This window comes from Rutilus rutilus (genome assembly GCF_951802725.1).
Source record: "Rutilus rutilus genome assembly, chromosome: 1".
Taxonomy (NCBI): Eukaryota; Metazoa; Chordata; class Actinopteri; order Cypriniformes; family Leuciscidae; genus Rutilus; species Rutilus rutilus.
The window spans coordinates 44037043-44049623 of record NC_140209.1 but is presented as its reverse complement, the minus strand read 5'-3'; the positions used below and the strand labels follow the sequence as shown (position 1 = coordinate 44049623).

At 39.0% G+C, this 12581-nt stretch overlaps 2 protein-coding genes across 2 annotated transcripts; both read right to left on the bottom strand.

Annotated features, from left to right (window-relative positions):
* Window positions 1-1221: 1221 nt before the first annotated feature.
* Window positions 1222-4957, bottom strand: rpl27 (ribosomal protein L27). The gene is made up of 5 exons (XM_084414168.1): window positions 4861-4957; window positions 4197-4279; window positions 3899-4068; window positions 1643-1753; window positions 1222-1313 (listed from the first exon to the last, which is right to left on the bottom strand). Exons 2-5 carry the CDS (start codon window positions 4275-4277, stop codon window positions 1265-1267), a joined length of 411 nt encoding a protein of 136 aa, XP_084270294.1. The 5' UTR covers window positions 4278-4279; window positions 4861-4957; the 3' UTR covers window positions 1222-1264.
* Window positions 4958-7135: 2178 nt separating this feature from the next.
* On the bottom strand, window positions 7136-11331 carry rundc1 (RUN domain containing 1). The gene is made up of 6 exons (XM_084406256.1): window positions 11237-11331; window positions 10713-11127; window positions 9404-9562; window positions 9108-9306; window positions 8267-8362; window positions 7136-8178 (listed from the first exon to the last, which is right to left on the bottom strand). The coding sequence occupies exons 2-6, from the start codon at window positions 11091-11093 to the stop codon at window positions 7307-7309; spliced, it is 1707 nt and encodes a 568-aa protein (XP_084262382.1). The 5' UTR covers window positions 11094-11127; window positions 11237-11331; the 3' UTR covers window positions 7136-7306.
* Window positions 11332-12581: the final 1250 nt, after the last annotated feature.

The window sequence follows — 12581 nt, the reverse complement described above, 5'->3', positions numbered from 1 at the left end:
TACTTTTTTATACCTTCCAAGTTCCAACCATCAAGGTTGCAGGGAAATATGAAATGCTGGTTGCACTTTATTTTACACTAATATATTTTAGTTGAGTTTTCTTAGTTCTTTACCTAAGAAAGTACTGGTAAATACATGGGTTAAGGTTAGGTTTAGAGGTAGATTCAGGCTTAGTGCCTAGTTATTACCCATTTATTGCAATTACTACAAGTAGTAGTATGTACATGAGGAACTGGGCTAAAATAATGCTTCAAAATGCTAACTCAGCAGTTTTCCAAAGCATGAGACAATTCACTAAAAGGCTGTGGGAAAAATCCTTGATAGTTTTATACGCTGGCAATTCAAAAACAATTTTGAAATGTTTTCAGACCTGGAAAATTAGACATGAAATTAATTAATTTTACTTGCAGAAAATTGTCAAAGTTTAGAGCAGTGAAAAATCTTTACATTTCAGAGGTTTGTGTACATGTAGAGATAAGTCTTTACCATCATCAGTCAAAACTATATTCAAGTTCACTTTCATATACAATATCAGAAATCCGTTTACAACCCAGCAAGATATGCAGAATAGAAACACAAAGCCTTACTTTCAACTTCACAACCACAAGAGATTAATTAAAAGGTTTCACTCTTAAGTCCTTAAGAGATCACTTCCCTCACACTAGCATGCAATGAGCCAATTAAAACCGTCAGCTAGTCTTGATTTTAGAGTGCGATCTCACTCCGCAGTTGATATTAAAGTGTGTCTGATTCTGCAGTTCATTGTCAAATACAGCATCAACAGGTGAGGTCACTCATTTTTTTATGTGGCCATGTCACAAGGTGGATATGGTCACAATTATGATGCACTTTCTATTGTTCCATTGTTTCTATTGTTCTATTTATTTCTGTCCATACAGAAACTAAATTTTTGCACTCTGCAAAAGTTTGCATTTCTACTTGGCTATTTGTTATCCATTGTGTTTATACAGTTTAATTTTGTTCACAAATATCTTGTGTGCTGTAATACTCTGAGTGATGACACATCCTTACAATGCTAACATCTATGTCAAATTAGACAGATAACCAGTAACAACCTTGAAGATATTGCTTCATTCTGTTTTTGATTATGAGATTGTATGTATGTTCAATGTATGTAATTCTCTTCTGAAAGTGATTAGCATGACTCATAATAGTATAGTGATAAGCAACCAAAGTCAAAAGAAATAAGGCAAGGAACACTTTCTGGGATTTTTACAGATTTATTTGTGAAACCAATGAAAGATTAGAATCGGAGCTTCTGGAAGAACCATTTGTTCTTGCCTGTCTTGTACCTGTAAAAGAAAACATTCATTACCATCACTATCACCACATGTAGGACAATACATGCTTATATTGATAGGAGCAAAGCGAATATTACATCTAGTGCACAACAAGATCAGACTGTTTCTACAGTCAGCAGGCTTTGGAATACATGACCACAACACTACCGAGTCAAACTCTGCCACAGTCTTTTTTCTGGATAAAATTAAGGAAGCCAATTATCTGTTCACTACACTATAATCCTTTATGTAACATGTAAGCATTAAAGATCAAACAACATCCAATTTAACTGCAATTGTAAAATGAAGTAGTTCAGAAGGATCTGTTGACAAACACATACCTCTCCTCAAACTTAACCTTGGCCTCTCTCCTGGCTTTGCGCTTCAGAGCAGGATCCCTGAAAACATCCTTGTTGACAACAGTTTTGTCCAGAGGAATGTCAACAGAGTATCTAAGGAGAGACGATGCATTGATTAGACAAACAAATGTACAAAATTAAAACGTGCCTTGTTATAGTCAGCATTCATTAGACAGGAAAAACAAAACAAAACAATGTGCCAGTCAAGACCCAGAGACAAAACATGCTGAGACAAAATTAAGACATAAAACCTGTTTTGGTTTAAACACTTTGGCTTCAAGAGGAAATTGAGAGTGCATGTAGAGCCAAAGTGATTTCAATTCACTCAATTGCTCTCATATTCTTGTTGCAACTGTAACACTGTGTTTAAAGTGGTCAAATGAAACCCTACATTTAAAAACATTCACAATATGTGTAAACCCCATAACAGGGCTATGAACCGGTTCTTAACGAAAACCTGAAATTAACAGGAACAAACAAAAACGAAATCAAGTTTAAACGTTCTGAACAGAAACACTTATTTGAAATTACCAATAACCGGTTAATAACGTTATTTTATCGTTCTGTTTAATATTTTAATTTGGCAGTGACCCAGTCATGAATTCAAATAGTACAGCCTATGCGAATGTGACATCGCCGGTCAGACATGCGTGCGTCATTAACATTTTCCCAAAATCAAGCTCAAATGTCGGAGAGATTTGTGTTCTGTACATCAGTGTTAACAGTCACATCTGAGGCACTAAGTGCACTGCATCAAGTTATCAACTTACAGGTTACAAATGATATTGCTCAGTTTTTACTGTCGTTTAATATTTGGCAAAAAGCTTGTTATAAAAGATGAAGTGTTTTGCACAGGCTGTTTTGGCTATGACTAGACGAAAAATACCAGACCACAACACTTCTCCGCTCCTCAAATACATGAAACATTAGCCTTTACACACATCGCGTTTCAAATAAAGAATTTTTTATTTAGCCTTGCACTGCAAACAAGCAAAGACAGTCTCCAAAATGCGTGCAGGACTTCATTCAGGATTGAGGTGGGTGGAGCTGCTGTATGAAGTTTTTCCATTTGAGGATCCACTTAAGTTACGAGGTTCAGTCACAAGTGTGACACGTAATGATCCGCGCAACAGGGGGCAAAAACTACACGAGCTGACAACTGTCACCCAACGACTCCATCTGGTCCCCAAACCACGTTTTATCACGAAAACATGCACGAGAAGTGGAGAGGGAAATGACGGGAAACGGGAGTGGTTTATTTGAAAATGGACGTCGGACAGAAATTAGCGCTGCAAGCTGTTTGCGTGATGATCTGTTCTGAAAAGCCCAGAAAAAGAAAAAATATGGGTGAAAGAATGGATAAGCACACACAGGCAGCAGGGATTGTCTGTGCAACAGAGAGATTTGGAGGGGAGTAAAATAATGTTTATAATGAAAAAATAGCTGCCTGCTCGTGTTATTCTTTCGGTGACCTCAACCCATGCCTTGCTTTCTCATTGGCTGTAGACACTCGCCACCACAAAATGTCAAGTCGGCCAACAGCTCCTAATTTTTCACATGCTAGATATTTGTCTGGCGTCAGCGAGCCTCATTGATGCGTCGTTGAGTAGTTTGCACAAAGATTGGCGAGCGCTGAACACCCGCTGATTTGCCCCCGATAACAGCCCGACTTGTCGGCGAGGTCGTTGACTTGCAAATCGGGCTTAAAATCCTGTTGTGTGAACTCAGTGCTAAGTCTAACTGCATAAGCTCCATCCATAAAGCGGCACAACGTATGTGACGGTCAGCAAGGAGCACTTAGATCATAAATAGTCCACCAACTAGACAATCGCAACTAAAACCATACTTCAACCTCAATCATTCATCATGAAGTTGCATCTGTATAGACTGCCGCTTAACTTTGTGGTTAGTAGCACATTAAAGTGATAAAAAGTGACCATAAAGAAATACATTACAAAATACTTATATTTCAAATTAACACTGCTCTTTTGAACTTTTTTTTTTATCTTGAAAAAAAAGAAAACTCATGGTTTTCAAAATAATAAACAGCATGACTTTCCAACATTGATAAATGTTTCTTGAGCAGCAAATCAGCATAATTTAGATTATATTACAGTATTGATGTTTTTGATCAAATAATTACAGCCCTGGTGAGTATAAGAGACTTGACTCGAATGAGAGCAAGCACTGCTCTGAACCTGTACGAGTTATTGCACACTGTTCACAGGATGTGCATACCTGGTTGGCATGAGGTGGTTGTAGTTGAAGACCTTCACAAAGGCCTTGATCTTGGACCTTTTGGCAACCTTCTTCTTGCCCATGGTTGCTGTGACTTTACGAGGGTAACGGTCGATGCCCGCGACCAGAGCGTGGCTGTAAGGACGGTCTGTGGTGCCATCATCAATGTTCTGAGAGGAGGAGTAAGAAGAGCACAACAGTGTCAATATAAACTATCATCAAGATGTTATGATTCTATACAAATGTATCTCCGGAAGCCATCTTTCCCTGAAGATGGAGAGATGTTATATGGAAGTACCTTGACAATCACAGCCTTGCGTCCGGCATAACGTCCAGCCAGGACCATCACCACCTTGCCAGGTTTCATAAACTTGCCCATCTCTGAAAAAAATGAGTATGAATGTAACATTAGCACTAAAAGCAAAACCAGAATACAAGACACCAAGCAGCACAATACAAGCTGCTTACATCTCCAAAACCGTTGTAATGGGCAAAATAGTTACATAACAGTTATCATAGTTATAATGAGGCTATAAATGTAACTTGTCTCTTCGGGGCAGCACATTTAACGTTACAAGTCTAGATATGGCAGCTTACAGCACTATGCTAACTGGTAACTGTAAAGCAATTTTAAAACCAGAGTTTAAACAAATATTTTAACCATTTTATAATGGAACAATGTAATCTTCTTCTCATATTCATTTGTATATTACACACGAGTTTTAATGAACGTATGCTGCCGCTAGTGCCTCGGCACGGCCAGGAATGCTATCATGTTAGAAGAAGGCAGAGACGGAGTGACTATTAAACCCATCATCTCCAAGTCTTTACGTAATATCCAGACAATAAACACTTCAAATAAACAACGGGGATATTCTCTCTCTAAGTGACATGAAAGAAACCCCCATAGGTTGTATATCTTTGTCGATGTTCATGGATTATTTCTCGTGTATAAAACTTACTGATGGTGCTCTATGGCCGACGACAACAGGAAAGGAAGTAGAAAGCGCGATCGTGACCCTTGACACCCGCGGCAAGTGACGTATTTCCGTCGATTTGTACACTTGGGTAAAACAGAATAAATGTTGAATAAATACAGCTGCGCATACAAGTTTTGAATATGCGATGTACTCAGAATTGGGCACAAATAAGAAATGTGAATTAATTTCACATGTGTGAAATTAAATTCAACGGTGATTCTGCGAATAACAATACATAATGGTGCATTCATTAAATGCATATGTTATTGTCAACACATTATAATTATTGTATTATTTTATATTTATATCTAATGTTTGTGGAAATACCTCAAACGTTTATGATAATGTGGTTATTGTGGGTTATTCATAATGGAAAATATAATGTATTATTAAAAACTACACTGAATAAATTTCTTATTTCATTCTATTTTAATTCTAATTCCTCAATTTTACAACCAACACACAGTTCTTCATATTACTACCCAATTCAAATTCAGAAACTGCCAAAGCCTGTCAATTCTAATAACCAACCCTGGGTGATATAAAAAATACCTGGAAATATTATTATTATTTTGTTTGTTTGTTTTTACATCCTTTTAGAAATGAGTTATAAATATGTATGAGATAAAATTAAACTATTAGTATTAGTAGACCAAATCTATTTTGGAAACCATTCATTTATTAATTAAATTAAATTATATTAATAAAAAAATAATAAAAAATTATGAGAAGAAAGTAAGTCAGAATTGAAGATAATGTGACTACACCAGATTCAAAGAGCATTTAATCCATGAAATCACTGAAAAGACACCATCATTATATCTAAAAATGATGGCACAATAAAAAAAAAAGTGAATGTAATTGACACTGATTTGAAATTATTGAAAGACTATTTAGGTCTAAGTACAGGTACAAAGATAGCAATCATTTCTGAAATAGATATGATGGGGGGAAAACAAACAGATGGAGATCAAAATAGGCCATTCATATATTCCGGTGGGGGGAGGGGGAAAGAGACTACATTAAATAAAAAGGACTAATTAAACAGGGCTAATAAATGCATCACAACCATTCCTCCATATTCTAATGGTTTTGAACACCAAATCAATTTACAGTAAATGGTAACAAACAGTCCCTTCTTACTACATGATGGTTTCAGTAAATCTGGATGTAGGAGGGTTCAAAGAACGTGGAATCTAGAATCAGAATGTGTACAGTAGCAGGATACAATTTCAATGATTGTAGTACATTCAATATTTCAGAACAGTAAAGAAGAATTGACAAGACATGGAAGCCTTTGAACACTGGCATAGAATAACAGACCATAAATAATTCAGACAGCATATCAGTTTCAAATTCAGCAAATTAGTTTGATGCACTTCCTCCTATAGCAGCGAACAAGCAGCACTACCACAAGATTCAGTTTTACAGTGTCAACTGGCTGAAATGAGCAAGTTTGTGGAGAGCGGAATCCAGTGATTTACAAACACTAATGAGCATCTCTTCGTTTTTTCAGAATGACCTGAGTGTGTTGATTGCATGCATGGTCTCCTCAGAAAGCCATACGAAGACAGAGCAGCAATGACACAGATATTATATGCACTGTCCCAGTGTTTTAAATATAATGACAATATAATGCAAAGGGAAACACGTTTTAAAAGAAAAACATCTTATGATTTGTCTGTGAAGCACTGTACAGTAACGTAGTACAAGCATTGAAAATGGGAAATCAGGAAATGAGTGCATTTAGCTACATAAAGTTTATAATAAAAAATTATTTAAACCATTAAGTTACTAATTTGCACTATCGGTATGTACTAATATATATATATATATATATATATATATGTGTGTGTGTGTGTGTGCGTATGTATTTTTGTAGTGTATGTTATATATACTTAGTGTGTATAAGTAGTATATGTAGTGTATGTTATATATATATATATATATATATATATACACACACACACAAACACTGTAGTAGTGCATCTCAAACATTTGCAATGGCCCTTGAAAAGAGTTCAAGTAATAAATTCTTCTATACAGTGTAATGTGGTTGATTTTGGTAAAAGCTAGACACAACAAACCCCCTCAAAGGTTACGTGGAGGCAGTCACATGCTCAGGGTCACTAAACTGAGCACATTTCCTTTGAGTTGTGACCGATGCAGCATATTAAAACCTGCCTTCATAATCACCCTCTTCAGTTTAGAGGAGACTGGAGGCATTCAAGCCAACAGCAACAGAGTGTCTCAAAAAAAAGTGCACGAGTTGCTTTATTTCCATTTTTTAATTCCAGTGTACTCGTTGTTCTGGGAATATGATTTGAACTTCTGAATAAAGAGAAATAGTATTACAGAATATGTTTTCTATCATAATTTTAAGATTATGAGGGTAAATCTCGGCCAAAATTACCAAATATATTTTTGCTTAGAAAGCATCTTTGATATTTTTCAGCTGCCTGACAGCCAAGTCTACAGGAAGGCTGAATTTGAGATGGCTGAGGCGGCCCAGGATTCGCAGGGCACCTTCAAAGCCTGTCTGGGCCATGTAGCTCCAGGGCTGGTAGTGTGAGTGTATGAGCGTCCCAGACTTACACAGCAGGTTAAACCATGACACAAGCCTCTGCTCATTGAGAGCCATGCACACCAAGGCCTTAAACTCAGAGTCTGCGCTACGTTTGAATCGTCCGTGCTCTTTAAGAACTGTATGGATGGCCCATAACAGAGACTGCTTGGGTGTGACCGTCACAGGACCGCCCCCTACAGGCAAACTGAAGGATTGCGAGAGCTGTCGGGCAGGTGATTCCACGAACGCCTGGCCGTTTTTGGAATGATAGTACTTGACGAAAAGTTCCCAAGGATGCAGGGACTGAGGAGAAGAGCTGAAGGGCAGCAGGCAGGAAATGGGGGCAAGGACCAGGCTCATGCCCTGAGAAGGAGCATATAATCCGTGGGCCAGCAGGTCCCGGAGCGCAAAGGCTAGCTCTTTACGCACCAAAGCGGTGAGTTTGTCCCGAGGTCCTTCCAGCGACAGGCAGGCGGAGTGGCTGACCACATGTTCCTCCTGAGAGCTGGGCTGCTGGCGGCAGGCTTGCAGACGCACACACTCCACGGCTCCTTCGAGTTTCTGCAGCAAGGGGCCGTAATCTTGAGCTTCGGCACCCTGAGACCACATGTTCTGGGGCACGTGGCCTGCAGTGCATCCGAACTGGCTCAGAGCAAAGATCTGCAGAACCGCTAAGGCTTTCTGGATGAGCTGAAGCCCGGTTTCCCGTATCCTCTGGGCTTGTTCGGGATCCACTTTGGATGGGGAAAAAAGGGATTTAAAGTTACACGCCTTAGCTTTGAAAATCTAATAAAATGGTATCATAAAGTGAAGTATAATTACCTCGCTTCATCCCTCCAGTGGCTCCAGTGTTTGGTCCGGCTGCTTGGGCCTGCTGGCTCTTCACACCATCATTTAACAGAGGGTTCCCCACTTCATCTGCGAGGAGCATGATCAGGACAGTGAACCTAAATGTATTTATTTTACTCTACATAGGCACATCAAACTCAAAGGTAACAAAGGTCAGAATTTATGCACAGGATAGTGGCATAAGAGTCAATTAGATACACTACCATTCAAAAGTTTCTTTTTTAATTAATATTTTTTTAATTATACTAATACTTTTATTTAGCAAAGATATAATTACAAAGATATAATATTACAAAAGATTTCTATTTCAAATAAATGCTGTCCATTTGAGCTTTCTATTCATCAGAGAAACCTGAAAAAAAATGGGGGCAAGGACCAGGCTCATGCCCTGAGAAGGAGCATATAATCCGTGGGCCAGCAGGTCCCGGAGCGCAAAGGCTAGCTCTTTACGCACCAAGTTTGTCCCGAGGTCCAGGAAAATAAATTACCTCTCTATGATATCACTTGCAGTTCACATGACTTTGATTTAGCAGACAAATGTTATTTCAAATATTAATAATCATTGAAGCAGTTTCTTTTTAGAAAAAATAATAAAATATGCAAGAAAAGTTCTTACGGTTCTTTTAAAGGATATTCTCTAAACGATATCAGGTCAGTTTTATAATTGTTTACTCTACTTCCTCCCAAAAAAAAAAACATGCTTATCAAAGAAGGAGTATATTTAGGTCACTACATACTTACATTTGAAAGTATTTTTGAATAAATTAAGAGAAAAATAAGCATCACATCATTAGCCCAAAGCAGACGTCCTCACCCTGTATGAAGTTAATGAACATCTCCAGGTCTCTGATTTGGGTCTTGAGCTGCTCAACCAGCTGTTCTTTGACTCGAGCTGGGTTGACTATCTGAGCTATGGCAGAGTCCACTCTCTGTCGGAGCTCCTCTGGTGTGAGGTTCCCAATGTCTTCATTCAGATTCACATCCAGCTTCTTTATTAGCTCATCAATGATCACCTACAGTGTTAAAGTGAACAGACGCTAAATAAAATGTTTAAGGGTAATTACTCACATCTTCAAGTCATTTTTAGTCAAGTCAGTTTTATAGTCATACCCTCTGCCTCTCCATGACGACAGACTGAGGCAGTGAGTCATAGCTGCCCTCTTGGTAGGCGAAGCGTTCCAGGTCGTCGAGTTGGGTCTTCAGCTGGAAAATCAGTTCCTTCTGCTTCTTTCTCTGAGCTTCCAAGCGCTCCCTCTTCTCCCTTTCACTCTGCAGATTATAAAAGCAAAAACACAACTTTAAAGTCAACTTTAAAATAACCACAATGTTTACATTGTAGCTAGCTGAAGCTATTTGCATATGCTCCGTAGAAGGATAATGAGCTTTTCTTGGTTTGCTTCATCTCGCTTAGCTTTGCTTATCCCGACATGCAATGCATTTCAGAATAGACATAACTATACATAGCTATACACACAACATGGCTTTAGTTTAACCATAATCCTGGAAATGTCTACATTTAATAGGCTCTAAGGTACAAAATGTTACTGATTAATACAAAAAAGAAAAAGAGAGAACAAAACCAAACCAAGTATGAATTGCTTCATATTAGAAATACTTCAAATAAACACTAAGGTGTCAAGAAAAGACTGCACAAGGGTCATGCTCATGCTATAGTACTCACCAATTCATCCTGCAAGCAAAGTGTGCAGAGGAGGAAATAAGGAGAAAGGAAGGCATTTTAATGGCAGTAACAAGATACTCCAGCATATGAGAAGGAAAAGGAAGAAATACAGGGACTTTCAAATGTTCCTTGTGCAGTGTTTATTGTAATTTTTATCACAATACTGTGCTGATTATTGTAAGGATGTGTTGATAAGGTGCTGAATGGCACAAAAGACAATCTCTTTAACAAAAGAGATGCAGACAAATTGAAAGCTGATTCCGGAGGGTCTTTGTATAGGCTGATTATGTGTGGGTGGGGGTTTGTCTTGTTGTTGGTACGTGTATCACAGGTGAATATTGTTAGGAGCTACTGAGAAGAACTGAAGCAGGCCTATTTAAAAACAAAACAAACAAAAAAACCTGATGACACGGTATATTAGGGGTTTTCAAACTGGGGTCCATGGAAAAGTACAGAGAAAAACAGAGTAAATAAATAAATAATAATGCTGAACTTAACTGCTTCCAGCTTGGCCAAGCTGATTTAAATCCCCAAAACAACAGGTCTTCAGCAAGACTAGCTGGACTCGCAGCCTAGCCAGCTGGTCCTTCTGCCCAAAGGCTATGGATCGCCCCTTTCAAAAGACTAGTCTGACCCCACTGAGAGACCAGCTAACTATATTAGGCTGATTTAATGTGTGTGTTTTTCCCCTGCATGATAGAGATCGGATCCACTACGATAGTAAACAATGAAACTCACAGAGTTTTCCAGCATCTGAGCATCCTGTGCTCTGCACCCGATGACATGAGGGCATCCCTTGAAAGCGAAGTCCTCCAGCTCCAGCAGCATCCGCTCTTTCTCGTCGCCCTGCGCGTGGACGATCTGTTTCAGTCGAAACTGCACTTGAGCGAAGTGAGATGTTAACGCGAGGAGCGATGAATTCAGCTGCTCCTGCTCATCCTCTAGCTTCCGCAGCCTGACTACCATGTCTGTATCGCTGGACAACAGGGATCCAGCCTGCGTGCTCCTCTTCCACTGCTCATCCTCCGGGCTGGCCACGGCTCCCACGGGCGCCCAGCGCTCCCCGGCTCCCGCGAAGGCAGCTTCGCTGTCGGAAGTGGACAGATCCTCCGTCGACATCTGTTTGACAGTTGAAGTAGACAGCCTGGCTGCCCTTTTACACAAAACAACTTCGATCAACTTAATTGATGCGCAGTTTTTAATGTGAATTCAGAATATACCCGACTGCTCCTTCAGCAGGTGCAGCGCGGTGTAATACTTACGTCTACAGAAAACATTGCAACGTAATCAAAAGGACTTAGATCTTGCTGTAATATGGAACCAAAGCACCGGAGTTCAAACAGACGTGCCGTTCAATCAATATGTTCTATGTATCAACGAATGTGTGGGCAGGATGTTTACGTCAGTGCGTAATGACGTCAGCGAAACGCACAGTTAAATCAGTTTGCTGAGCGTTTCTGTCCATATTTACTCTTCCTTTAATTCTCTCTCTGTTTGTTTTAATGCAACGCCCTACGTGTCAGTGGATTGGACTGGGTGCCAAACACACCCTATGATTTTTCTTCCCCAGCAGAGATTTTTATTACATATGGCACTACCGACTCCATACCTGGCAAGTGTCAACACTCCCGTTTTCCCCGGGAGTCTCCCGTATTTCACACCCATCTCCCGCCCCCCTCCCGTTTTGTTATTTCTCCCGTGAAACTCCTGTAATTTGTATGGCCCAAACATCGTTATATGAATAATCCACAGTCTATGGAATATATTATTCCAAGGTTGTCCAGTTGCCAGATCTTGTATGAAACCCATCCTACTCGCGCAATCAACACATCATACAAAGTTCAACCCCTTTGTAAGCTCAACCTGGCAACCTACACTACAACCCAGTTGCGCAGTCGATATCTGCGCAGGTAGTAGACACGGGAAGTTGAATAAACGTCACTGGTAGAAATGTGAAAAGAAGAATTAGGTTAATTTTTAACGCAATTAACGCAGCATCCGTTTTTTCTGTCATCCTTTGGCTGGTGTTACATTATATGATGCGCTCTTATTCTTGCAAATGCTTTTAAACCATTCAAGTCAAGAAAAATTGAGCGCCATGATAGAGTTCTCTTTCGGCTTGAAGTTGTCCGAACACTAAATGCCAAAATGTCTGTTTTGACGAGTATCCTCATAAGAGCAGACTGATCAGTCTTAAATTAATTAAATAAAGTCTTAAATGAAGGTAAATAGTTGTGAAAGAATGAGGCGCGTGTGACATCCGCGTCTTGGTCAGCAGCTGCAGGTTTTAAAGGGACAGCAGCCAATGAAGCTTTATGTCAGTAAAGTTAATCAAAAACAAACGTAACAGAGAAAATCACCCACTGCTCTTGACTAAAGAACTTTTGTAACTTTAATAAGAATTAATCTATATATAATTTAATATTTATGCAGTGCAAACTGTTTGATAACTTTATTCAATTTCTGTATATTTCCTACCTTTTAGACAAATATTTAAAATATACTGTCTTTATGTTGTTTCTACATTAATTTGGAGATTAACTGTGAAATTATTACATTATAAAATATATTAAAAACATTGGGTTTTTTTAATGGCGATTCAACGTG